This window comes from Syngnathus leptorhynchus, chromosome 12 (genome assembly GCF_054491065.1).
Source record: "Syngnathus leptorhynchus isolate UIUO chromosome 12, UIUO_Slep, whole genome shotgun sequence".
Taxonomy (NCBI): domain Eukaryota; kingdom Metazoa; phylum Chordata; class Actinopteri; order Syngnathiformes; family Syngnathidae; genus Syngnathus; species Syngnathus leptorhynchus.
The window spans coordinates 10,050,115-10,077,833 of NC_141206.1; the positions used below are offsets into that span (position 1 = coordinate 10,050,115).

General features: G+C 48.5%; 1 protein-coding gene and 1 long non-coding RNA gene across 7 annotated transcripts; one reads left to right on the forward strand and one right to left on the reverse strand.

Annotated features, from left to right (window-relative positions):
- Positions 1 to 455: 455 nt before the first annotated feature.
- On the forward strand, positions 456 to 27,088 carry mast4 (microtubule associated serine/threonine kinase family member 4). 6 transcript variants are annotated; one of them, XM_085925571.1, is made up of 30 exons: positions 456 to 923; positions 4,516 to 4,660; positions 4,826 to 4,962; positions 8,904 to 8,935; positions 11,534 to 11,614; positions 16,239 to 16,327; positions 17,047 to 17,116; positions 17,193 to 17,271; positions 17,414 to 17,568; positions 17,634 to 17,709; positions 17,778 to 17,987; positions 18,075 to 18,176; positions 18,255 to 18,387; positions 19,108 to 19,169; positions 19,251 to 19,342; positions 19,462 to 19,670; positions 19,749 to 19,887; positions 20,002 to 20,134; positions 20,208 to 20,373; positions 20,456 to 20,557; positions 20,643 to 20,765; positions 20,842 to 20,951; positions 21,061 to 21,185; positions 21,262 to 21,443; positions 21,538 to 21,717; positions 21,804 to 22,033; positions 22,124 to 22,246; positions 22,350 to 22,492; positions 22,568 to 22,752; positions 23,019 to 27,087. In XM_085925571.1, the coding sequence occupies exons 1-30, from the start codon at positions 786 to 788 to the stop codon at positions 25,511 to 25,513; spliced, it is 6,246 nt and encodes a 2,081-aa protein (XP_085781697.1). In that variant the 5' UTR covers positions 456 to 785; the 3' UTR covers positions 25,514 to 27,087. The 6 variants fall into 6 exon arrangements, with proteins under 6 accessions (XP_085781697.1, XP_085781699.1, XP_085781698.1 ...); XM_085925573.1 differs by having other exon boundaries at positions 17,432 to 17,568; XM_085925572.1 differs by having other exon boundaries at positions 22,350 to 22,486; positions 23,019 to 27,086.
- Positions 3,951 to 4,695, reverse strand: LOC147048389 (uncharacterized). Its single transcript, XR_015067703.1, has 3 exons — positions 4,454 to 4,695; positions 4,236 to 4,333; positions 3,951 to 4,092 (listed from the first exon to the last, which is right to left on the reverse strand). It is a non-coding gene; the product is annotated as an uncharacterized LOC147048389 (long non-coding RNA).
- Positions 27,089 to 27,719: the final 631 nt, after the last annotated feature.

The following is a 27,719-nucleotide window of genomic DNA, read 5'->3' on the forward strand; positions in this document are numbered from 1 at the left end:
GGCGGGGCAAGCAGGAGGAAGAACTGCTAACAAGTAACTAGTATCAGCTCCACTAAAAAAAAGTTTATTCGTCGTAAATATTTGACACTTCCTCTCAAAACCTCTGCCCATCGACTTATACTCAATTTGAGGCGCAACGTGTATCAGCAAAAGCACGACGGAGCCTTTTCCAGTGAACAGTTAAGACTTACGCCGACAGAGGGCGCTGTTGCTGCTGCAAAAAAGTCAAAAGTCCGAGTGTGACATTTCAAAGATTTATTGATTTACATAAGACCAGTTTTAATAACTGATGATTAAGAAAGAATCAAAATTCTTGGATTAGATATTTATTTCGATACTACGGCAGACAAAAGTATATGATGTTAATCACGTGACACGCTGAACTCGCAATGACTTCCGTATTACTAAAGTTGGTCAAAACTATCCGCGACGCAATTGGTTGGCTCTGTTTCCTTGGGCGTGGTTTACATTTGGCTCTTTTGAGCGCCGCTCTCCGGACCAGTTGACGCCAAGGTAGTAAGAGTTCCAGTGGCGAGGACGTCGGCGGCCGAGGGAAGACTTTTCTCTCAAATATGGACTCTTCCTCCGGTCGTTGAGAGTTGTCGCCACTCGGTGCGGAGACGCCAGAATTCACTTGCTGACTTCCGTGGTCGTTTATTGTTTTGTACCCCCCGCGCGGAGAATGAAGTCAGTGCGCAGGTGCAGGTTAATTAGCGGCTAACGCTCATTTTTCGAGAAGTCCGCCATGGGGGGTCCTCTCTTCCTCCTCCTCGCATGAGACGACTATGGAGGAGAGTGAAGACTGGTCCACCAAAGTGGACTTGAGGAGCGGCCGCCTCGACTCGGATTTCGGGAGCAAGTCCAAAGTGGGAGAGGACCAAAATACAGAGAGTACCGAAGATGAGTGTGACGAAGACGAGAAGGTAAACAAAACAGATAAAACAGCTTACTTCTCCCTCCACGTGTTTCACTCAGCAAACCTGTTGGTCACATCTGGGAACTGTAATGTCAACTTTTAGTTTGCCTCAATGAACAAAGTTTTAACGTGGGCAGGTTTCAAATTAATTACACTTTACAAAACCAGTTTGTTTACAATCAAAATGTGGTCACGTGTTCTGCAAGTCACCACTTTATTGACGTGTAAACAATAACAAAAAATCCCAATATGACCCCTCCTTAAAATATCTTAGTGTGAAGGAGGGCCCAAAAACAAATGTATCATGAACTATTTGCTCACTGATTTAATCCAACTTTATTCAACAAGCTGTCTGAAAACACGAGGCACTAACATTCAAGGAAGCAAAACTAGTTTTGGTAAAAAAAAACAATTCCCAGAGCCACACCAAAAGTGACTAGGCGCTTCCTCAGCTTGTGCCAAGTTGACAAAGTGCTTCGAGGTATCTGCATATTGTCATTTTTTTCCCCCCACGTGTGTGCTCTTCCTTAGTTTTCCCAGGTCCAAAAGCAATGTTTACAGCTAAGTCGATCATGACAACACGCCACAAAAGCACCATTATTTGACACCTTGAACACCAGAAATGTAAATCGGATCCTTTCACAGTCATTACTTTAAGCTGATTTGTGAGTGTAATAATGCATGATACATCTCAGACCCAAAATATGAAGTGAGCATATATATATATATATATATATATATATATATATATATATATATATATATATATATATATATATATATATATATATATTTGTGGGTATTGGCAGGAATGGTTTTTTTTTTTGTTCTCCTCCAGATTGTAGAGTGTGTTTCTATGCCTATGTGTGTGTCTGCAAGGTTCAGTTGACATTTATTCCAGAAATAGACGGGTGGGAAAATAGGGAACTTTTGGATTGCAACCGGCTCACACAAGCACCAGGCTGCTTGTGAATGTGGAGAATCCCAGCTGTGGTTATTCCATTAAAAAAATAAAAATAAATTGTTCAAGATGGCCTCAGGGTTCAGGTGCGCATACAAGAAACCTAATTGTACATGCGAGACTGTAAACAGACGCTTTCAATGTCAGTGAATTTTGAAAACTTCAATTCAGCTTTTTTTTGACAAAAAATGCTTTCAATTCCCTCTTATTCCACCAAAGTCGCCGACATTGTTGACTTTGCTCGGCGGCGGGCTTGAAGTATCAAAAACCTGTCTGCTGGTCTCATAGGCGTGAGCATCCTGCTTATCTGAACAAGCATCCTGGGGCTGTCGCCGCCGTCTGATGACGCCTGAAAACAGACTCGAGTGGGGGCTTGTTGGCTCGGGTGTTTTCTGTCCCCAAGCATGTTTGGACTTTACATTTAGGGAAGTAAAGCAACTGGCTGTAAATGATTGCTCCGCCTCGGTGTGACCTGCGTGCGTCTGATAACAAGGCCAATGCTGAAAAAATACGCAGTGACCCTTCGTTTATCACGAGGATACGTTCTACGCCCACCCGCGATTGGTAAAATGTGGTCGAGAGTATCTTAAAAATTCTTTGGAAATAGATCAGAATCGACTCGACCTTTTGTTTGGGCTCCCCCTTCTCTGATTGGCTGGCACCAAGATGGCGGTCATTTATAATATTGTCGATCAAATTGTTTATTCCAGCAAGTTGCATCATTGCCGGCCATTTGCTCACACTGGACAATGTTTAACTTTCTCTCGCCGTCGATGGGGGGCGGCCACTTTCTGTGTATGCATTAGCGGCTAAGAGGATTAGAGCAATCTGATTAACGCTCATCTTACCCGAGAGCGTTTGCCGCCCCAGCGCTCCATGGTTTAGATTTTTGACACCTGTCTTGATACTCGGACACACGCGACAAAGGCCCATTTGGGCTCAAACATGGCGCTTGGTCGGAATTTACCCTGCGGTCAATTGCCGGAGGGAAACCAGGTAGGCGGAGTTTGAATTGAACTGCAGTCTTTTGATATATGTCAATGATGTTCAATTTTCTGAATCACGCTTCAAGATGTCGGGTCAGAATTAGCGAAGAGAGGAAAAAAAAAAAATGTTGAAGTACTTCTCTGTGCTTCTTGACACTCGGTTCTGCTGCAGCGTGAAGTCACGGTTGGAAAGAGCCTCCTGTATTTTCCAACGTTAAATCATGTCGACACAGGAAACGCAATCCCCCCGCGACCGCTCGCAGAGTTCAACAACCCGAGGCCGCGGCCAGTTGACGGGGCGTAAAGTGTCGGCGTCCGCTCGGCTCATCGTTTCGGAGCCGGTTGGGTTTCCGCTGTGAGAGTTTTGATTTTAAAAATGTTATTTTTCTCCTCACACTGAAGGAAGAAAAAAAAAATCTCTCTGGGGGGGGGGGGGGTTAAACAAGACAGATGTCAGCTGACGAGGTCTGGCGGAACTCGAGTTTACTTTACCACCGTGGACCCAGAAAGAGAGACTAATGATGTTTATGTCACACAGTGAATATTACGACACTCAAGTCAAGTTTATTGCAGGGATTCACTTTGCTAACCAGGCTTGCCTGAAGACCTTTAGTCTTCAGACACATGGAGTTGACTAGTCGTATTTAGCATGTCAATTACGCTTCGCTTGCATTATCACTCGTTTATTTTGATTTCTTACATTGTTTGGATTCTACCCCGTAACCCGTTTAGGCGGCAAAAGTAGGTTGGAAGTCAGTTTCGCCTCCAAGAAACAGTTATGACCCTTCAGATGATACGTTATTGACATTTTCAATCATTACAAAATTCATTTTTGTATCCGCATCGAGACGCTTTGCGTTCTACCGAGAGATAACGCGTTCAGGAAACGTGAAGGGATATGCGCAAGACAATGGCGGGAGAGCAAGACGAGAGGTTAGTCGCGATCGCCCGTTTCACTTCCCGTTTTAAGCGCCTGGGTATACTCGCCGTGTCCTAGCAACGGTCTGAAAGGAACGTCAACAAAATTGCCGTTACCGTCCGACCCCTGAAGAGTTCCATCCACCAATCCTTTCAAAGAGCTTTAATCATCAGAAGGAATATTAATGGCTGTCCATATTGTTTGCTAGTTCTTCGTATGCAAAATGATGTTTATTTTCTTGCCTTTTTCGATCATGCGCGTGTCTTGTTAACAGCAGCAGAGGTTGCCCACGGTGACCCGCTGGTGTTTGCTGTGGAAATAAAGACTTGTTGGCACTGTCCACAGCAGGCGGCCCGGCCCGCCCAGCCAGGAAGGAAGGAAAGAGAGCTCGCTTAGGTTTGATGTTGCTTTCGGGAACCCTGCGGGGAAGGTCAAAAGTCACCTGACACTTACCCTGTGGAAGATTGTGTCTTGCGTGTAAGGCGATGGTGGTGTTAGCCAGGCTAGCATCAGCAGTGATAGCTTATCAGCAGTCAAAACCTTCGTCTAAACTGTGTCAGGAAGGCAAATTATTCACGCGTGGAGTCTTGCGCAACCAACTTGATCATTTTATGTTTGTACACCTCATAAAGCATATTTACATTTTCAATGTTGATACATTTTTAACGTACCGTGTTATCACCTCTCGTGTACCTTACATACGTTCAATTTGATGACCTTGTTTTCCGCGCAGCTGGACCACATCCTCTACCCACCCTCGACCGTGTCGTCGCTCAGGAACTCCAGCCACCCTGAGCTGCCGCCGCGCTTCAAGCGCCAACTCAGCCACGACGACGGCAAGAACATAAGACGACGCAGTTTGGGCGGCGGTCTGACAGGTAAACGTGGATTTACAGCGCCTCCGTCGTTAGCATTAGCTTTTAAAAGCTAATAAACCCCCCCCCCCCCCAAGCATGTTGACTGATGACAGACATGTGAGGGAAATACTGCTTATTAAGCCACCACAGCTCTAAAATGTTGTCTGCTTTCATGTGTGATGTCAGGGAAGTACCTTCTGCTCCCAGCTCACGCCCAGCAAACATCATGGCCGCCACAGTCGTTTTCCGACACCTCCTCTAACCTGGTCCGCATGTGCGCGCTCAACCTCGGCAAGTCGGACCCGTCCCTCACCTCCAGCCAGGTGAGTTGCAAGGAGGTTATTTCTTTTTGTTGCACTTGGAAGAGTCCAAGAAAGAACTCAACAAAATATTGTGTTTTGGTTAATTCAAACGTTTTTATTTCAAAACATGGCACGTATGCCCGTTGCAAGCCAAGGCTTGCTTCATTTGTGTTGGGTAACACAAAGCGCGGTGTAAAGGTGACATTCAACGCTCCTTGGATCAATGCGTCGATCTGGTTCTCTCCCCGGGAGATTTGATCAAAAGCAGCGGCTAATCCGATGAGTCGGTGGCGAAGGAAAGGTTAATGCCGCCTCAAACGTGCCGCTTGCGTGTTTGCTTTCATTGGACACGCTAAAGGTGAGCCTGCTGGCTCATGACATCATCCTTTCTTGAATAAAATCATCTCTCATGATACACTCGAACGAAGCACAAAACTAAAGTACAGAGGCTAAATTCTAAACATTTCAAACAACAACCGAGAAAGGCCCCCCTTGGTGTTCCATAGTGAATACATAAGTGCCAGTCTGCTTGTGCGCACCAGAGGGCGCTGTTGTGCAGCTGCTGGCAGCTCATGAATGATCATAATGGACTTCAGATAAGTTAAATTTAAATCATTGAACGTCAAACCAATTTTTTTACTTTAATATCAGTAAACATGAGGTAAAAAAAAAGTACACATTTGCGAACAATGCAATATTTGACAGAAAAAGTGTTTGTCTGAGCCAGTGGGGGGGGGGGCATACGCACTTGTGTAAATGGTTGATTGTCAGTGGTCAATTTTAAAGGTTCCTTAATAAACCGTGCACACGTCAATGTTATCAGTCAAGGACATCTCCCAACAACAGTACGACGGGAGAAGGCAGCACATGGTGGCGCGGGGATTATGACAGTCTTATCTCCATATCGCAGCACAAGTGGAGTATTGATTTGCTACCGGCGAGCAGGACGCGGTACCCTCGGGGCGCAATAATGCCACAGCGCCAAGGTGTGCTGGCTGACACGGGCGGAGGCATAAAGTCAAGATAAGACCACAATGACATATATTGTCCATTGTTATTTTGTTTTTGACTAACCGTCTTCAGCCACTGATAAATCAGGGGGTTTGTTCCTAGCTTGATGCTAACGTGTCGCGCAAAACGCTACAGGCGAACATAAAGTACTTTAGATGTTAAACTTTCAAAGCACTTTTGCATAGATTTGATAAGAGGTATGTCAGTTTCTTTTATACTTTGGCCTTGGGTTTGTCTGAATGGGTGAATAGAAAAGACTTGAGTGGCAGCGTGGGTGCGAAGGATAATTGGAGGATTCTGACACAGGCAAAGAAATATTGGCCTCTTTTGTGTTTTCACGTTCCTTTCAGAGCCAGATGGGAAATTCTCTTAATCATCCGTTCTGAGATTGTGGCTTGAAACTTGACAGAATTCTTCCTTTTTTAAAAAAAAAAAAAGTTACGCATAAAAAGCTGCTTCGGGTTTTAACGAAGGAAGTTAATTAGCTGGACAGTTCATTTTATTTGAAAGTTTTGAACATGTGCATATCTACTATTTAAGTGTATTCAAATCTTTCGCGCATTATTGAATGGCAGTTTGGAAAGGAATCAAATCCTACTGGAATTAATGTATTAATTTATTTTATTCTGAAGACTTTTAGTATTATGATTTATTTGGGGCTTTATTTTTGGCTCCCCTCCAATATTGCTAGTTTCTTTACCAAGCTATTTGTCATATGACACATGCTCACCCGCTACCCCCCTCGGCCATCCTCTGTGGGAATTTGGCTGCTGATGAGGATAACGTGAGAGGAACACTTAATATTCGTGCAGTGCTTCCACACCGTATGAATAACAGTGGGGGGGGCGACACACAGTCACGGAATACAGAATTATGGTTGCAGGCCACATCCAGAGGTGTGAAAAATCTGAAATTGATAATCCTCTCGCCGTCGCGTGTACTCGTTAGGTCTGAAACAGACTCTCCCGTCAGGCGCCTCGCGCGGCATTGGGAACGCCAAGTTCAACTCTCGCCTATCGCAAACCCGGAGTGTCTTCTCCCGCCTTGTGAAGCGCCACAATGCACGGAAGGACATCCTCTCATTTTCATGCCTTGAGAGAATCGTCCCAAAGCCCCCACCTTCCTCCCTTTCCCATCCCCTCGCCCCCCACCTTACCCGTCCGTCCGTCGTCGTCCTGCCTCTCTTTCCTCCACCGCCTGGAGGGAAGTCGCAGAGAAGAGCAGCCGGGAATCAAATCAGATATTAGCGAGGTAGCCGGCCGGGCTGGAGGGTTGAGCTGAGCTGTCCAGTGCTGCGTGCATGCGGAGGCGAGCCGTGACTCTGCCATGGACGAGTCCAGCATTTTGAGGCGGCGGGGGCTACAGGTAGGCGAGCAGACCGCACTCATTTTTTTTGGTGTTGTTGACCACAGTCAGGGACTTTACATCCTCCCGCGTGTGCCCGAAAGGAAGCGGCAAGGATTGCTGTGGTATTGACACCATATTGACGCTATGATAACGAAGAAGCTCACGCACTAACGAGTAAAACGATCTGTTATAGCTAGGGATGCGCCAGTACCACTTGTCCCCCCCCCGACACATTTCGAGTAAGAATACTTGTATTTGAATCATTGCAGAGTTCCAATACTTTAATGGCGTTATGTCTTGCAAAGAGTGATGAAAATGTTTTGAGTATTGCTCACAAAATGTAAATATAATTTTCACCCAAATAACTTTGCAAACAAAACATTAAATTGAAAAAAATAATTACCTATTGTCACTTGATTGAAGCAATTTAGCTATATTGTGCTTTTTCTGTTGTGCGTACCTTGGCCTCCAGGGGGCGGTGTGGTGCTCATATGTAGAGAATACACAGATTTGATGAACAGACACAAAGACTGAGCTGCGATACTATGTCTTGTGTCTTTGCAGAACAATTAGAACTTATCACTTGCCTTTTTTCATTCATGACAAATAATCTTTTTGTTCATCTGCTTTATCGCTTTATAGCGACCAAACTATTTTTTTTCCCACTAGTTGACTACCTATGTGGCCACTTGTTACAAAATCAGGATTTCTTTTATTTATTTTTTTAAAGCCACATCAGATTCAGTGTAGCTACTTTTTATGACATCTTTGCTCAGTCATTCATAATATGTGCCTTGGCTCAATAACAGTTGGGATAGACAGACGGGCTTACGTTTCCCCCTCAAATGGCCTCAGGGATGCTCAGCAGCAGATTTTCCCGCTGTGAGCCGCCGAGCTGTGATTGGTGGATATGTCGCGGCTGTAAATCACCTCCCGCTGCCAATTAGCGTCTCGCGCGTCGCCTTCTCGTCTCCCCAAAGAAACGAGGATGCTCGTCTGATGACCAGACGTGACGGTAATTGATAGCAAAGGGACAGCGCCTCCTTAACACGTCCATTTCTTTGCTTCAAGGGCAAAGGTTTCAACCCAAAGAGATCCTTGTGTCGAAGGCCAGTCAATTGTAGGATTGACCAATATAAACATCCAGTGAAGTACTTAAGAGTAATATGTTTGAACAAATTATTGACTCTGTATTAATTGAGATAATTATCCGGGCCATTAAACAATTACATTGAGTCAAGTGAAGGCCTGCCAATTTTGCAAATTGCCTCTAACACTTTTTTTTTTAAACAATTTTTAGCAGCATCGCCGGTGCATTGTTCCAAGTAAAAGCTAATTAACGTGCATGTTCCCTTTTCTATAGTCAAGGTTTTCAATATTGTATAAATCAAAGTGAGTCGCAGGTGATTACGGCTGTGAGGATTTTGCCTTATCCCTCCCGTAACGAGTGCCGCGGGGCGTTTAATTCCTGAGCCATTCTGTGAGTTCTTTGTTGGACTTTTTCACGACAAGGCTGACCTCAGTTTAACCTTGTGCACTACGTGGTCTTAATGCTTCTCTTTTAATGCTTCCTTTTTTTTTTTTCCTCCTTTTCCTGTTCACAGAAAGAGCTCAGTCTTCCCCGGAGAGGCAGCCTGTAAGTACGCTCATGACTGATGTGACCCGTCAATCAAATTTATGCTGGTCACCCCGCTGTGGTGATGTTTTTATGTCCTATGAAAAGGTTTGCGGCGCTTTATGGCTTTGCACTTTTTTTTTTCTTTTGTCACTGTCCCCTAAAAATAACTCAACACATAGCTATTAATGTCTAAACCACTGGAAAAAAAAAGGTGAGTACACCAATGTCCAAAATGTCGGCTTTTTTTCGGCCCCTTTCCGGTGTCATGTGACTTGTTAGTGTTGCAAGGTCTCAAGTGTGAATGAGGAAATGAGTGTGGTAAATTTGCTGTTATTGATTTAGATGTCGTCCGTCATCTTTTCAGTACACACCAAAAAAAAAAATTAAGTTAAAAGAAACATTTGACTACAAACGGTTGCTTTCCTGTGAATCTGACAGGTTTATATTTAATTTATCTGATTAGTCCACCATAATTGTAGTTCTTTCTATTGCGCATACATTTTTTTAAAATATATTTTTTATGACATCAATTTTGAGTCACAAAGGACTTTGATTCACCGACACCATTTGGGTGTCACCTATCTCCTGGACAAATATTCCTTGTGCAAACAGGTTACCGCAGCCTCCAATGACCTCGGTAACCATGGCGATGGTGTCGGGTCTTTGATGAGGCAGCCTCAAATGGATTTAGATTGAGGAACTGCTATGAGTGAACATGGATGAAAGTGTCACTATTGCTTTTGAAGGCGTGGGGGGGGGGGGGGGGGGCAATAACTATTTAAAAAAAAAAAATCTCAATCTTAAGTGATGAATATTTACCGGAAACTTTCCACACCTTCACAGAGACCCAACTGTGTGTAGACAACACATTTAAAAAAAATCAATTCCCATTTGTAGGATGTCAGTATGATATATCAGAATACAAAAAAATAAATATATTCCCTAGAATAATCAGTCATTGCACCTCGTCACCAGGTGGTGGTGTCACTTGCTGTTGGGCAGGGGGGGGGGGGCTGTCAAAAGAGGGAGGCAGTCGATTATGAAGGCGCGGGAGGGAGGGGCTATTGTCCCTCCGCAGGCAGCCGAGGGTCTTGTTTGACAGCTTCAAGGTGGAAGGACCAAAACAACAACTGCGAAAAACCCAGAAGTGGGGTCTTTTTCTTTTTAAGCCCCTCTAATTTTGGGGAGTGGGTTTTTTTTTGTTGTTGTTGTTGCCCTCGTCGTTTCATCGCACTGTTTTGACTGCTCTTTGTCCGTGTGCGAGGGGGAGCGAGCAGCGGGAGGGAGGGGAGGGAAGGGGGAGGAGGGGAGCTGGTCTGGCTGACGGCATGCATGCGTTGCAGCCAAGCAGAGAACGCTTATGATGATCACAATAGAGCAAAACAGCAGCCATGAAAGCCCAACGGGAACGGCTGCGAATTCCTGGTCTGACGCTCGAGTGAGTATGCTGCCTTGCTAGCTTTAGCATCTGCAGCAGGAAGTCTCTTATCTTCTGCCTGCCTGCCTGCCTGCCTGCCCGTGCGTGTTTGTGTGCTCGCTGCACGTGTGCGCGCGCGATGCCCCACGCCGCAATGTAAAGCTTCCAAACGACCTCGGTTTTAGCGCGTGAGCGACCACGGCGGCTTCTCCCCGCATCGTTGAGGCGTTTGTCCCCCTTCTGTTGTCTCCACCGTTTCTAATCCGCAATGGGGGGGGTGGGGTGGGGGTTATATTTCTTGGATGCAGTTCTTTCTGCACTTGTAATGCGTGCGTGCTGTTTTTCACGGACACGCCGTCAAGGTTATTTCACTTTCCGCGTTAATAGGATTACCGTACACATGCACGGTCAACTAGTTCAAATCAGGCTGCGACACGCAGTATCGTATTATCTCGCGAGACCGTATCGACACGGCAACAGCAGGTATCCATAGAACAGGTAGTCCGTGGATCACGACGCAGTTGAGTCACGGGACGTTGCGTCATCGTCCTTCGCTAACCTAGTCAAAATTCCACTAAATATTTGGATGAAGCACGTATTTTTGTTTGTTCCAATATCCTCTTATGCAAGTATCTGGGTCGGGCTGCACACGAATATGAGGCTGAATCATCGGTGAAAGGAACTCCATCTGGAGGTCATTATTTTTTATTTTTTTTCCCCAATAAAAAGAGAGCGAGAGCTATTAGTCCAAAAATGGTTTCATTGGTTTGCTAAGATGACAAATGTGACCCTTTGAATGTTTTCCAATTGGACTTTTTGTGTTGTTACACACCTTCAACTTGTTACAAAAGATGCCAAATTAGGCTTTGAGGCATTTTCCTGCGGGCATAATCTGATGCTAATGAGCTCCTAAACTCACTGCAGTAAAATCTGCTCACCTCAGCGTGACCTCAGCACTGCAGCGACACGGTGTGACGTCTTTTTTTTTTTTTTTTTTTCTCTCCGCTCTCTTCTACGACAGAGGAGACACAATGTCAAAGCCATTTATCTGCCTCCAGAAGAGAGACAAACGCCTCGGCCGAGTGCACGCGTCCGATTTTAGATATCTCGTGCGCTTCGGTGTTCGTTCGTGTGTGTGTGCGTGTGTGAGCGTGCGTGCTAAAACGTCTCCGTTTCACTTTTCTCCGTTTAACTTGCAGCCTCACGCCCCGAAGTTTGAGCCCCACTCCCACTAGTCCTTGCAGTCCGTGTAGCCCGCTGCACGCCTTTCACTTCTGGAGGTAAGCGAGTGTCGCCACGCGTGCCCGACCGACCGACCGACCGACCGACCACCTGCCGCATGGGATCAAAATAGCCACGTGGTGATAGAGAGTATCCAGAGACTCCTCGCCGCGCTTGACTTTTTCCCCTCGTTTGATGCTATAGCCTACTTCAGAAGTCTAATATAAAAGTATTGCTTTGGCGCCAGCGAACTATGTCGATGTGAGCAAAGGAGTTTCATTCAGACAGGCCATCGTCTCGGTTGAACAGAAAAAATAATGCTTTGCCGCCATCTTGTGGCCTCTACCGGCCGTTTTCAACCTTTTCGAGTTTGGGTGCCTTTCTTTTGCTCTTTGCTATCGTGCTGAAAGAGACCCAAGTGGTTAGCCGGTTGGTGCTACCAGCCAGTGACGTCCATGTTCTTGCTGTGAGTTTGACTTTGGTCCCATGCAAGGCGTTACGTCCTAAGTGGAACACCAAAGGAGAGCACAGCCACAATTAGAGTGAAGGCCAGCAGGGACACACACACACACACACACACGGCACACACACGGGAAACTCACAGACGAATATTCCGGTCTTATCAGCCCGCGATAGGTCCGCTCGTGTCAGACCTCGACGCAGCGACTGCTCCCCTCCCGTCCCGTCTGTCTTTCCGCCACGCCGAGGTCAAACTGAAGTCGACGACACGGCTTATCTCTCGCCCTCTCTCCAGTCGTAATGATCCCAAAAGAGGAGCGAGTTGTGTAAAAGGATGTTTGAGGGAATTAACAATGCGTGGGTGTTAAATACATCTAAAGATGGTCAAATATAAACATTCCACCCATCTGGTCTTTTGTTTCCGTTTATTGTATGTGGATGTCAAAACAAGGCAAAGCGGCAGTTCAGAAAAAGTCACGCGAGTCTTATCGCGCCGCTTTTATTGCAGAGCGGGTGACTTTTCATTTTTGCCCAGCTGGGACTTTGCTCCCTCCCGTGAGGTCGTGCCTCCTTCTTAAAGTTCTCCCCCTCCCCGCCCGAGCTTCTCCCAGCCGTCAAATTCATCGGAGTCCTGACACAATGCTCGCCGCGGTGCGACCGTCCGCCCGCCAAGCGGCCCATCCCAGGCTGATCAAAGAGTCAAAGTTCGTGTCGTGGAGATTGTTTGGTAGCTTTTTTTTTGCCCTTTTCCTTTACCGTTCATCTTTTAAGTGGCCACTCGTGTTTACAGCACAACTGGAGGAATTCCCACATTAATACGCTGACCTGTCAAATTTTTGGCGGCAGCCCAAAGGAGGGATGATGCAGCAGCAGCAGCAGCAGCAGCAGCTCCTCCTCCCTCCTCCTCCTCCGGCGTAATCAGCGCTAGGTGCCTGTTACGTGCAAACAAAGAGTCAGCTGCTCTGGCACATCGCAGCTCCGCTGCAACCTGACCTGGATCGTCCCCTCGGGATCCTCCCGGGATTACGTCTTTTATCCGCGGCATGAGGACGGCGCAGCCCAACACGGAACGCCGCCGCCGCCGCTTTGAGTCGAGCGGTCCCGCCGCTCAGCTCCCGCACCTCTGCCCCGACTCGGACGGCGGCATGTGGGATTGTAGTTTGTGGACGCCCATGGGCAACTTTTACACGCCGCATTTCTTGGGACAAGCTCGCCTGCGACGCTCCCAAAGGTAGCCCGCTCCACCCTCGTCTCGTGGGGGGGGGGGCAGGAAAGATTAACTTGACGCGGAGGCGTGCCGCAACGTGCTTTCTGCTCTCGGGAGTGTTTACAGCCGCTCGGTTATTGCTTGTGTTTTAGGGCAGTCTTATGGTTCTACTGACTGGAACATATTAATCTGTAGTTATTGAGTCAAGTCCACTTTGTGTCTACATAACCGGCTCTTTTGCATGTTTTGATACATGAAATGGATTTGTGAATTAGTTGTTGACAGAAAAGTTCCATTATTAAACAGTCATTGGATTCTCACAAGCTGAATCTGGCCCATTTAAATGAAAGACAAGAACGTGAGAGCTGGTCACAACTCGTGTCAGGAACCGTACTGGCACCTGTGCGGGACTGCTCGCCAATAGAAACGGGAAATGACAAAATGTCCTGATCCAAAATTGTAATCTATAGGACTTGAGAATGATGTCATACACAGTACATGAATTTTTTTTTCATTCTCCGGCTCATGTGTCCCGACTCGGACGTCATGTGGGATTGTCGCGCTTGGACGCGCTGTTCAAATTTTGTCACGCCGCATTTCTCGAGCAGAGCTCGCCCGCGTCGCTCCCAAAAGTATCCACGCCACCCCGCGAGCGACTCAATTTGACACGGGAGCGTGCCGCAACGGGCTTTCTGGACTTGTGACTGTTTACATCCCGTTGCCATGTGTCATGTTACCTGCACTGAGATCAGAGTTTTGGTTTCTGTTTGCAAAAACAACAACGGGGAGGTGGGGCGAATTTTGATTCGCAATTTCTGGCTTCATTTAAAAATTTGTCGGCTAAAGTCAGAGTCATCACGCTGAATAGTCGCAGTGTACAAGATAAGTTCTACTCTCCCCCTATAATTGGAATATGAAAAGAATTGAGTCCGATTTCAGTTTTTAGAAAGCTGTAAGAAGAATAATCTTTTTCAAGAAAATTGTCTAAATATGACTCAGGCTTATTTTGAAATAGTTGATCAGAATGGTGTTTCTAGAGATTTTTTTAAATATAATTTTGCAAAATAAATTGTGCTCACAAACTCGTGTATTTTTATCAAAATCCCCCCCTCCCAAAAAAAAAAAAAGAAAACAAGGAAATTAATGACCGTATAGTACAAGACAAATCCCTTTGAAGACACCTGAGAGACATTTGCCGAGTCTTAAATTTGGCGTCCCTAATCCCGCTGATAGCGTGCTTTCATTTCTCAATGCTGGCTGGGCTCTGTTGAAGATTGTTGGCCCTCAAAGGGAGCTCGGCGTTGGAAATTCTCGCTCCATTGAAAATGTGAAAAGTGCTCTCTTGCATACGCCAGCATCCCCGCATAACCTCACTTTCCATTTGTCATATGTAGAGTGAGGCGACCAATCGACACCCGCGAGGTCTTTGTAAATGGTTTGAACTGCTATAGAAATGCATGATTTTTTTTTTTCATTTCATTTTTAATCCTCTTCATGACCTACTTGGAAAACGGCTTAGCAGTAAATAGCGGCTGGTTTGTTGCACTCCATGTTGCGTTCCAATACACGTTTCATATTGCTTGTGGAGATACATGATCGTAGTTTGGACGTTTGTAAACCTATGCAAAAATTCCAAAAGAAAAAAAAGGTCTACAAGAAAACATGTTTTTAATTTACACTTGTAATCATTTGTATTGTATGAATTTAACATACGTTATTTTGACTGAGAGTGTTTGATTGTTTTTGTATTTGTATTTTTTTTTTAGACTATTAATAGAAGCGGAAAGTGTCAGATTTGTGACATCGTGTAGTTTTGTCGGCGCACCTGACAGCTCTGACAGCACAAACGCAAAAGTCTCTACGCCGGGCTAAAATTGTTTCATTCATCTTTGTCTATTTTTGCCTCTCTTGCTTTTCCAAAATAAGTTAAAAGGCTCTTTTTGACAGATTGAGACTTCTTTGTATTACTGATATGGCCTAAAAATAAAATCCCCCCCTGATTTTAATTGTTTATGGCCTTTAGCATTGGGCCTGCGGTTTGAAGTCTTTGGCGAGCTCCGTCTACGCGCCGCTTCACCCAAACGCCAGCGTGAACGGGGACTACTCACTGTCCCGTAAGTGTAAGTCAACGCTAACCATTCAACAACTCTTTGATCCAAACACTACGGCGGCAGGAAGCGCGAGGATCAAGCGTGCCGAGGGCTGATTGGGCAGCGGCGTGGCATCCGCTGGCCTAATCCGCAGCGAGCGCGTATAAATAGATGCCGTTAAACCTGATCCGCTTTGACGCCCGCACCTGTGTACCAGATGCTTTTTCACGCCCTCACCGTGAATGAACGCGCAGAAAGGACGGCTCTCGCCAAAGCCAAACGAGGACGACAACACCTAGCCAACAAGCTAGCGAGCTAACCAGCTCACGTTAGCGCCTCGCTTGGTGTTGTCGCTTATTTGAATATGTGGGAATTTTGTGAAATTTTATTTTCATTTCAATTTAGTCCAATTTGCAAGACTTTTTTGTGTCCCTCTACATAATGAAAGAGTATTATTTTCAAAAATATTCAAAAGATATGTTTGTCATAAAAGTGACGAGGTCAGCAGTTAGCGGGGCACTGGGCGTGACCTCTGCAGCCATGCGTTGACAACCACGCCGAGTCTGCCTACTCGGGCATTTCTACGCACGCACACAGAGCGTCCCATTGTTCTTTTGATCGGTCCTGGCCGTACTGAACGGTCGCCAACGTGGCTGAATTTGTTACAAGTCTCTCGTTGTGTTCAACCACGTCGTCATCTTATCCATTTACATAAGGATTTTAAGATACAGTAGTGGGCAATATAGTTTACAACCAAAAAAAAAAAATCATGAAATAGGGAACGAGTGAATGATTGTGAATGTTATCATAACAAAATGAGACCAAGAATGATTCACTGTAAAATGGCTGACTCTGTAGTGATTCCCAGTACAGTCTTCATAGTTTTTGTGTGGATCGGTGTCACCGACTGTTCATTTGTTCTTCCAGCTGTCGGACAAGCAACAGGAAAAGCCTGATTGGAAGCAGCCAGTCCACAGGTTTACCCCGACCCCACTCGCCACTCTCGTCTTTCACAGGTACCGCAGTCATTCATTCATGGGTTTGTTTGTTTTTTTATCCCCTGATAACTTTTTTTGTAACTGCTTTTCCTTGGGAAAACAATCAAAAATATTTGGAAACAAAAATCTTCCAATTCATCGATTTTATTTTTTACTAAAATGCAAGAAAGGCTTTTTTTTTTCCCCCTCTTTTTTTTTTTTTTTTTTAAATTATTATTATTATTATTACGAAAATACAAGAGAGGCGCTTGCCGCCACCAAAAAGGATTGTGTCGTTTGAGGAAGCCAAGACCCTCCAGAGAGGAAGTGCTGCTGCGGCGGAGGGAGGGAACGTTCATTGACCGCGGGGCGTTTTATTTCCTGCCATTGGCGGCGCAAAAAGCAGCCGTGTCGCCACTGGCGACTCAGTGTTTAGTCTGAGCCCAGCGGGGGAAAGATGCGCTCGGATCCGCAAAATATTTTCTCCGACAACTTGACTGTGTGGCTCAGGCGCGGTCTCGCTAGTCGAGGTAAGAAACTGGACGAGTGGGATCTCTCATTGGTGGACTTCTTTTGTTGTTATACCCACATATGGACACGGCCTTAGTTGTTTACGTTGCACTCGGGGGGGGAGTATTGTCTAATTAGCTGTTTGGCTCCTGCCCTTGTGAGCGTTTATCCCCACGTTGTGTCACTTGATGCTAAAGTGCAGTTGATGTCTTTGGAGCAACAAAACTCATCACTATTTGTTCCCGCAGGCACGAGTCCACAGGACAGCCCGAGGAACTTCTCTCCGAGTGCCTCTGCTCATTTCTCCTTTGCACGAAGGTATTTTTTTGTTGTTGTTGTGGCTCGCAAGACGAATTGCGCATGATTGTTTTGACGTCGGCGTTTGCGGCGTCAGGAGCGATGGTCGCCGCTGGTCGCTGGCCTCCCTTCCCTCCTCTGGATATGGAACCAACACGCCCAACTCCACCGTCTCTGTGAGCATCCCAAAAGTTTGATTTGACTCGAAAATGTTTTCATAGACAGATTTCCCTTCATCGCTCGCTCAGTGCTAACGCTAACGAAATTGCTTTCCTTTGTGTTGTTTTCTTGTTGAATGTATATTTGTTTCACTTCCAGTCATCCTGTTCATCACAGGAGAAGCTGCACCAGCTGCCCTTCCAGCCCACGCCGGACGAGCTGCATTTCCTCTCCAAGCACTTCTGCACCGAGAGCATCTCGGCCGACGAGTGTCGCCGGGCAGCCGGCATGCGCCCGCGCTCGCGCAGCCTCAGGTACCAACGCCACGCTGTCCCGTTACACAATCTCGCGTGTGGATGACCGTCTTGTTTTCCGCCAGCCCTGGGAGGTCTCCGTCCTGTTACGACCACGAGATCATCATGATGAATCACGTCTACAAGGAGCGCTTCCCCAAGGTGGGCTGCCGAAGTTCCCGCGCCGTCTTTGTCACTTGGCCTCACGTGACCTTACTTCTCGTCTGTAGGCCACCGCTCAGATGGAAGAGAAAATCCAGGAGATCATCCGCGGCAACTCTCCCGAGAGCGTCCTGCCGCTGGCCGACGGCGTGCTCGGCTTCGCCCACCACCAGATCATCGAGCTGGCACGCGACTGTCTGGAGAAGAGCCGGTCGGGCCTGGTCACGTCCAGCTACTTCTGCGAGCTCACCGACAAGCTGGAGAGGCTCGTGCAGGAGGTGAGTGCGCTCGGAATCTGGCTTTTAACCGGGAGAACCTTTTCCACTCCACCAAATGTGACTTTTCCACCGCGTTTCTCGCCGCAGTCCACCGAGCGTTCTGAGAGCGAGGAGGTCAACTTCATCCGCGAGCTGGCCAAGAAGATCCTCATGGTCATCGCCCGACCGGCCCGGCTTCTGGAATGTCTGGTACGCCGCCTCAGATGTCACTCGGGGAGCACGCTTTGTACATTTTGACACGAGTCAAATATTTTTCTCCCTTTGCAGGAGTTTGACCCCGAGGAGTTCTACCACCTCCTGGAGGCGGCCGAGGGCCACGCCAAGGAGGGTCAGGGTATTAAGACTGACATTCCGCGTTACATCATCAGCCAGCTGGGTCTGACCAGAGATCCTTTGGAAGGTCTGCTACTCCATTCTTTTATCCCACCCACATGGCATTTGAAAAAAAAATATTGAAGTAAAAATAATCGATTAAGATGCAACGCAATTATAAAGTCAATCACACTGAACGTTGATCAATCCATGTTGACGTACGGGGGGAAAATGCAGACTGGGAGCTACGCTGGGATGAAAACGTAAGCTCCCTAGCGGTGTGTGATGTCTCGCTTGAGCTGTAAAAGGAAGTAAAGTGAAACGTTGCTCGTGAACAGATTGTCTCCCCAATGACCCTACTCATTCCACAATGTCCATGAAGAAGGAATAGCATGCACACACACACATGGACAGATGTTAAATGGCGGCAGACGCGTGTTGTGCTCTCCCTGGCGTAATGGGCGCACATGGACCATAGTGTGTTTTATTATGATGCAAGGTGGCTGCTAACGACTTTTAGATGAGTCTCGTTTCCACCTCATTTACTTTCACTCCAGATCAACTCAGTCAGCGCCATTACCGCTTGCCATTTTGTATTTCGCTCAAAAAAAAACAAAAAAACCCAGCTTTATTTTTGCCCTCTTAGGCAAGAATGAAAATGGAAGTAGAATGTGTATTTGAACACCAAAATGCTCTTCCAACCCATTAAATCTCATCTAATGAAAGGCTGCTAGCTAATTGCTAACGTCTAATTAGCATTTTGCTCATTTGAACCCTTTTTCCTGACTATTCTACTTTGTTCCTACAGAGATGGCTCAGTTGAGCAGCAGTGACAGCGGCATCGCGCAAACTCCAGAAACCGACGATTGCGTAAGATTTCCAAATGAGCCGATCAATTGCTTAAATGTTTCTTTTTCTTCAAACGTAAATATATCTATTTTTTTGCTTCAGTCCCCGAGTTTGAGCGGCGCCTTGAGGTCCAGACGCAAACCGTGCGAATTGGACTTTGAGTTGACCAAACTGATCAGCAACGGCGCCTACGGGTAAGACCAAACATCTGGTGTAGAAGTTCTGTTCGTCCTAGATAAATCTATACTTGGTCTGTACAAAAATGCAGGTCACCAAAATGAAATGAGCCTAATTAGACGCGTTTGTGGCGCAGTGCGGTGTACTTGGTGCGGCACAAGGAGAGCAAGCAGCGTTTCGCCATGAAGAAGATCAACAAGCAGAACCTGATGCTGAGGAACCAGATCCAGCAGGCTTTTGTGGAAAGGGACATCCTCACCTTTGCAGAGAACCCCTTCGTGGTCTCCATGTACTGCTCCTTCGAGACCAGACGGCACCTCTGCATGGTCATGGAGTATGTGGAAGGTAGGCGGCCACAGAAATGAATGATGATTCTGAGATGCTCAATGACAATAATGGTGATGATGACATCCCACCTTCCAGGAGGAGACTGCGCCACTCTGCTGAAAAACATGGGCCCTCTTCCCGTGGACATGGCCCGGATGTACTTTGCCGAGACCGTGCTGGCACTGGAGTACTTGCACAACTACGGCATCGTGCATCGAGACCTCAAACCAGACAAGTGAGCGACTGTCACCACCCGCCTCGTCACGATATACCATGTCGACGCGGTGGGAGGAGCTCTTCTGTTATTTCTCGCTAACCACGACAGGGCTCGGTCCGTTTTGTTTCCCAGTTTGCTGGTGACGTCCATGGGCCACATCAAGCTGACGGATTTCGGCCTGTCCAAAGTGGGCCTGATGAACATGACCACAAACCTGTACGAAGGCCACATCGAGAAGGACGCTCGCGAGTTCTCCGACAAGCAGGTGAGCGATCGTGTTGCTTTACTTTCCGTTTCTGATTTCTCCTGGTTGCAACTTTTGTTTTGTTTGCATTTAGGTGTGCGGCACGCCAGAGTACATCGCTCCCGAGGTGATCCTGAGGCAAGGCTACGGCAAGCCGGTGGACTGGTGGGCCATGGGCATCATCCTCTACGAATTCCTGGTGGGCTGCGTGCCCTTCTTCGGGGACACGCCCGAGGAGCTCTTTGGGCAGGTCATCAGCGGTCAGTGGAAAGCAAACAATTGAAAGGAGCAACAAAAACATTTTAGGTGAATAAAAAAAAAAACTTTCCAATGTGTGTGCAGATGAGATCAACTGGCCGGACGGAGAAGAAGCACCGCCTGGCGACGCCCAAGAGCTCATCGGCGTTCTGCTCAGGCAGAATCCTTTAGAAAGGATGGGCGCAGGTAGAGACCGACCCAACCTACAAGCGGCACCTTCACGTCGATAGCCAGGAAAAAGCACAAACGGGTTCCCACCGTGTGCCTGTAGGTGGCGCTGCCGAAGTAAAGCAGCATTCCTTCTTTCACCACCTGGACTGGAACGGCCTCCTCCGGCAGAAGGCCGAGTTCATCCCCCAGTTGGAGTCCGAGGATGACACCAGCTACTTCGACAGTGAGTAGGCAGTTGGGGGATTTTTTTTTTTTCCTGAAAACTGGGTCAAAAAACTAACTCTGTCTCATCTCGACAGCTCGCTCAGAGCGCTACCACCACCTGGAGACGGAGGAGGACGACACCAACGACGAGGACTTCAACGTGGAGCTGCGGCAGTTCTCCTCCTGCTCTCACCGCTTCTCCAAGGTGACTGTCACCGCCGTCTCGTCAGTACATCAAAAAGGAAACAAACTTCATGGAACCGTTGGACGAGACACCGCTGTGATCATTATGAACGTGTGTCCACGGTGGTCAGGTGTACAGCAGTCTGGACTTGTCTCGCGGCCACGTCGAGGAGAAAGTGGACGCCCCGGAAGGCAAGAAAAGCGAGAGCCCGCCCATGCTGGACACGCTCAGCTGGACGCCCGACTTCACAGACATGTAAATGCCTCCTTCAAATAATACACCCACGCACCTCTCAAGTAGGACTAAATTTATATTTGCTTCCGTCTCGTAGGCCGTCACTGCCGGCGGACAGCGAGCCGGGCGCCGGCTTGCTCCCCAAGTTCGCCATCTCGGCCTCGGAGAACGAAGTTGACGAGTCGTCCGGCAAGACGTCCATGTCTGTCGGGGAGCTGCCGCGGGACGAGCACGATGCCACCACGCCTGGGAGCACTCGCAGTGGGGCAACACTCTCTGGTAAAGTCTACAACCGACCAGCTACAATTTTTTTTTTTTTCATTTTGGTAGCAAGCCAAGTGTCTCACACTTGACTTTTTTTGCATCCAATCAGGAAGTTTCTCTGAACATCTGGACCAGCTGACGCCCCGGGGCGAGGGCGTGCAGAGCCCGGATGGAGACCAGGTGACGTCTGGGCTCTCTCCCAGACCCGGCGTTGGGCACGAGAAGCCGCAAATATCCAAAGTCCCCAAGTCTGTTTCCACCGGCGCACTCTCGCTCATGATCCCCTCAGGTTAGCGCAACACAAAAGTCCCTCAAGGGCCCCCCCCCCCCAACGTTTGAAATGATCTGAAAGTCTTCCCTGGTTGATCCTCCCAGACATGTTTGCCGCTTCACCGCTGGCCAGCCCACTCTCCCCTTACTCGCTGTCGTCGGATCCCTCCTCCTCGCGAGACTCTTCGCCCAGCCGTGACTCGTTCTCCTCCTCGCTTTTGGCGCGGCAGCCGGTGGTCATCCACGGCAGCGGCAAGAAATTTGGCTTCACTCTGCGGGCCATCCGCGTGTACGCCTGCGACAGCGACGTCTACACCGTCTACCACATGGTCTGGGTAAGGACGCAGACTCCGTTACGCCCGTCCTCTGATTGGAGCGGCGGCGAGGCCACGCGATGACGAGCGCCCGCCCCTTTTGCGTGACAGAACGTGGAAGACGGCGGCCCCGCGCAGAAAGCCGGACTCAAAGCCGGCGACCTCATCACCCACGTCAACGGCGAGGCGGTCCACGGGCTCGTCCACACCGAGGTGGTGGAGCTTCTAGTTAAGGTCGGTGCACTGACGCTACCCTACTATCAAATCACTCCTTCTTTTATTCAAAAAGTGGAACATTCTCCCAACGCCTCTCATTTTGCCTGTCGGTCGTCCTCAGAGCGGAAGGAAGGTGTCGATCACCACCACCCCTTTCGAGAACACGTCCATCAAGAGAGGCCCCGCCAGGAGGAACAGCTACAGGAGCAAGATGGTGCGATGTGCCAAGAAGGCCAAAAAGGAAAAGACACCGGAAAGGTACCTGTGAGTCGGCAAGGATTCCTGTCCAGAGTTTACATTTCCAAATCCCTTGAATGTTTTGTTCTTTTTCCCCCTTAGGCGCCGTTCTCTCTTCCGGCGTTTTGCCATGCAGCCGTCGCCTCTGCTTCACACCAGTCGCAGCTTCACGTCGCTCAACCATTCGCTGTCATCGGGTGAGAGTCTGCCCGGCTCGCCCACGCATAGCCTCTCGCCCCGCTCGCCCACCGCCGCTTTACGCCCACCTCCTGACTTCACCCTCTCAGGTAAAGGTTGCACGTTCATCCCATTCCATCATAAAAAAAACAGGCCATGCTGAAGTACATCCTTTTTCATTATGAACAAATTAAGTCTTAAAGTTAAGTGTGCCGCCATCTCCTGGTCAAGAGGAGAATTACACCCAATTAAAACAAAAGCCCAAAATAGTTATTAAAAGTACAAAAGAAATATGCAAAATAGCAAGCCCGGAACCCGCAATAGAGAAAGTTGACACCATTTTGCTGACAATTGACTTTCTTTGGGGGGATTGCAGGTGGCAACTCTTCCCAAAGCAGCTCACCCAGCTCCAGCACGCCAAACTCCCCCGCGGGTTCAACTCACATCCGGCCCAGCACCTTGCACGGCCTGGGCCCCAAGCTACCGGGCCAGCGGCTCCGTCAGGGGCGGCGTAAGTCCGCAGGGAGCATTCCTCTCTCCCCTCTGGCGCGCACTCCCTCGCCGACCCCACAGCCCACCTCCCCTCAGCGCTCGCCCTCGCCGCTGCTCAGCGGACACTCTGTGGCCATTTCCAAAAGCGCCCAGGCCTTCCCCAGCAAGATCCACTCGCCGCCCACCATCATCCGCCACATTGTGCGGCCTAAAAGCGCCGAGCCGCCGCGCTCCCCGCTCCTGAAACGGGTGCAGTCGGAGGAAAAGCTGTCGCCCTCCTACGTGGCGGACAAGAAGCACCTGTGCGCCCGCAAGCAAAGCCTGGAGGTGACGCAGGAGGAGGCTCAGGATCAGGAGGACGGAGACAGCGGCGAGGGCAGCGCCACGGACGGGAACGCCTGCGAGGTGGCCATAGCGGCCGTCCCCCGAGTTCGCCCCGTCGAGCAGGGCTGCTTGAAGAGGCCGGCGGGCCGCAGGGAACGCCAGGAGTCGCTGGAAGACCTCGACAAAACCAGCGCCAAGCGGGAATCTGATCCATCGGGCGGCGATGACTTCCTTTCACGTACTCAAAGCAAAACCGAAACGGCCAGCGTGGCCCTGAAAGACGTCCTGTACAAAAAACTCAACCGCGCCTCGGACATCGTCAGCGACTCGGCCGCGAGCGACGGAGAGCGCCCGCATCCTCGAGCGCCCAAAGACAAAATGGAGAGGTCGGAGCTCAAGGCCGCCACCATGGACTTCACCAGGAAGCGGCTCTCCTTCGAAGAGCGAGACGACTTTGTGTGTCGACTTTCCCCCACCATCCACGACAACCTTCATTTCGGCGCCACCCGCTCCAAAAGTCTCCAGCTGGACACGGCCGCGGTGGCTCACGAGCACATGAAGGCCGGACTGGGCGGTGAAGGGCCCATGGGCCCTAAGATGTTCTCGGGACGAGGGGAGAGCGCCGTGGAGAAGCTGCAGCTCATTTCGTCAGGCGAGTGCCCTCTGAGGAAGACGTCGTCGGACTACAAACTTGAGGGCCGGCACGTGTCCCCTCTTAAGCCTCTGGAGGGCACCCTGGACATCGGCCTGCTCTCGGGGCCCCGAATCTCCAAAACGGACACGTGTCTATCCAAAATGGCTGAGAGCAAATTAGCCGTCCCTCCCCAGTGGCTCCAGAATGTGGCGGAACGACAGCTGAAAGCTCCCGACAAACCCAAAAGTCCTCTATTCTGCCCCACGAGTCCCGACACCGCCTCTACCCTGAATCCCTTTCCCAAGGAGCACTCGCTGGGAGAGAAAACAAAGAGCAGACATGATGGTGACAGCCCTAAGCAGGAGAGCAGAACCTGCATGAAGGTGGCCCCTTCCCGTCACAGCTCGCACTTCTCCTGCGGAAAGACACCTTCCATCCGGGAAGTCAGCAACGAAGACCAGGATGACGAAACGGATCAGCCGCAAGTCGACGGGAGGACTTCTCCTGTGGGAGCAGATGCTTGTTCTCCTGCGAGGTTGGGACTGGACAAAGAAAGCACACCCAGTGACGATTCTAGTTCCGGCCCACATGTTGGTTCAGCTAAGCTCATCAGAACCTCTTCCGGTCAGAGCTTTCCCGCTGACTGTGACGGGTCCACCGCGAAACAGGTTAGTGATCCAAAAGTGGAACTGCTTGGCGGACAAGCAGTGTCCGTGTTTAATTTAGGCGCCATGTCAGTGAGCGTCACACCAATGCCCGAGAAAGAACATCTACCATCAGACTATTTGAAGGCTGAAGGATCTTCAGAGCTGCTGGAAGAACAAGTCTCGAGGATTCCAGACCTTTGCACCTCGAATCAGCGGGAAGGCGTCGATGCCACGGCAGGTCCTAGCGAAACCACTTTAGTCCATAGAAACGAAACCAGGTCAAGCCCCCAATCCACCCCAGTCCTCGATCCAAAACATTCATATCGAGAAGCCCCTCCCGTCTCTCACGTAGCCCTCGAGTCCAAATCCAGGGACCCTACATTGCCCTTGGGTGAGGAATCAACGCAGCCCAGCGACTCCAAGCCGCCGGAACCAAAATGTCCAGTAGCAGCCTCCCCTCCGGAGGTCAAAGAAAGCACAAACTCAAAGGGCAAGCTTCCGAAGAGCATCCCCATGGGGGCGCCACACAAGCCGTCCGTGGTGCCGCCCAAGCATAAAGATCCCTCGCCCAAAAAGCAGCCCGTTAAGGAGCATCACGACTCAAAGCCAAAACACCCCGAACCCAAGGCGAGCGGCGACGCCTCGGAACCCCCCGACAAAACGTTGCCTCCCGACAAGGCGGCCAAGAAGAAACCGGCGCGCCGAGAAATCGCAAATGAGACCCGTGCGGGGGCACGGACAAAGACTCCGCTCGAGGGAAGGCGCCGCGTCTGACTTCCTGTCACCACAAAATAACATTTTGCTTTTAAACGAAGGACCGGACAAGCTGTTACGCCGGAGCCCGCCCGGCCAACCGGGAGACGCCTGGCCCGTTAGGTGCCATAAAAAGCTCGTTTGTTCTTTTAACGCAGTACAGCCGCCGTCGCGTTGCTCGGCGTCCACCGACGGTGAAACTCGTCCTCACATTCCTTTCTTTGTGGTTTGGATTGGTCGCTCAATTTCGGAGTTTTGCGTTCACCGCGGATGGCTTTCTCGTCGGAAACGTGAGGCGAGAGTGAGAACGTGATCATGTAGCATCTCGCAAATAAATCGGATTAAGAATGTGGTTGGTGTCTAACGTACTGGATGGACATCGTGTTATTTGGTGAGGGACGCTCCGCTGCACTGGTGCGGGCCTACTAGTTGTCCCAATTGGTTCAAAAAGATCTAACATTACCTCCAATTAGGAGGATTCATGTCATTTGCGCATTTTGAGGCCTTTAAAAAAATAAGCACGAGTCGGTTTGGGATTGAGTTGTTATTTTTTTGGGGGCATTTTATCATAGGAAGAAACAAACGCACCTTAAATGCTCACAGCTCGGGCGTAATGAATGACGAGACAAAAAAAACAAAACAAAAAACAACGTGGTTTGTCTCCAACAGAGCCATTAAAGCATCCAGTGGAAAGCACATTGATGTTTGTTTACTCGCCTTGGCCGCTGTCTATTTTTTTTATAGTGCTCATTTGCCAAAATGTTTGTTGCGTGTCACCCACTGGGTTTGCCGTGGAGAAAAGAAAAAAAAAACAAAGTCGTCTCGAAGTGGTCCGCCCGTCCTGTCTCCACTGTGCCGTTGTTATTTCCACTGTGTAAACACTAGCGTTAGCCACGTTTGCTTCCCACTTGCTTTTTTTTTTTTTGTCTTTTAGAAGATGTGCAATAAAAAGTTGTTATTGAGTTTTTGTATTTTGCCCGAGGAGAAACGCTCTATGGATGTCATAGATGTTGTATATTTAAAAAAAAAAAAAAAAAAGACAGATATTTATATACTTCTAATGTTGCGTCATAACGAGAATAAAACTGAATCAGATGACATGTTGGCCTTTGGCTCTTATTCTGTCACAATAGAGGAAATACACTGGCGACCACTAGGTGGCGGTGTTTATCCATATCTAGCTAGGGTAAGCCTGACAAAAGATTTTCTTCTATTTAATGGTCAATTCTTTCCGATTTTTGTTCAAATAATGTTATGCCCTGGACTGGTTACAGTCATTGACACTATGGACAATTAGGTCAAATAAAACAGATTTTTCTGTGCACCATTTTGCCTCACCCCACAAATGGTTGGTATGATTGATGCTATCAAAAACTATTTGTCTATCTACCTACCTGCCTGTCAGTCAGTCATTTACTCAGTCTATAGCCACCAGTATGTTGGGTAACTCCCTCAAGATATCAGTCTAGTCGACTGATAAACTGATAAAAGCCTAGTGTGTTTTATAGATAGGTGCCTTTCAGAGCACATGAACACAATGTACAAACTTTAATTAAAAAAAAAAAAAAGAAGACACATGCTGGTACACGGTAACACAAATCTAACCTGTGACTGAACCAACCCGTCCTCCTCTCCTCCCTCCCTCCCCTGGCGAAGGCTAAAGCTCATCCAGCGGCCGTGAATTTTGGAACATGAGATTGGCGAGCAGCAGCGTTGGCCCGGGCCCAAGTCACACTGTGTTCTACTGCAGCACACTAACATTCCACGGACACCATCTATTCTGCAAGACAGCCGCTTGGGTGTCTTATTTTTCCCGCCATGCTCACAACAACAACAGTGGACACATACAGTGGGACATTTTGCCTCTGATATTACCCTGGGGAAAATTGCCCCCCCCCCCCCCCTCCCTCCCCATGGTGTCCCACAGGGTTCAGTGTTGGGTCACCTCTAGTCATTATAGTCTGTCCCTGGGTGATAATCGTTTTGGAGTTTCCGTTGGAGCTTTTATTTCGTTCTGGTTTGTGTGTGTGTTTTATTTGAATTGAGTTACTTGTATTTTTACTTCCATTTGTTGATTCCAAAGGTGGAAAATTGTTGGTACCTTTCACTCAAAAGGTGACATTGGGTGAAAAGCCAAGCAGTGTGAAAGGGGCCGTTGTGAGTTTTGGCAGCGTAGCGTCAACGTGGGCCCAAAAAGCTGCAGCTTGCGTAAGAGTTGGCGGAACGA

What these genes read in the sequence shown, in the direction of transcription:
- mast4 (XM_085925571.1), top strand. Translation starts at nt 786, where the DNA reads ATGGAGGAGAGTGAAGACTGGTCCACCAAAGTGGACTTGAGGAGCGGC. An exon ending in CTTCCCCGGAGAGGCAGCCT is followed by an intron (nt 8,936 to 11,533) that starts GTAAGTACGCTC and finishes TTTAACTTGCAG; the next exon opens with CCTCACGCCCCGAAGTTTGA. An exon ending in CCGTCTACCACATGGTCTGG is followed by an intron (nt 22,034 to 22,123) that starts GTAAGGACGCAG and finishes TTTGCGTGACAG; the next exon opens with AACGTGGAAGACGGCGGCCC.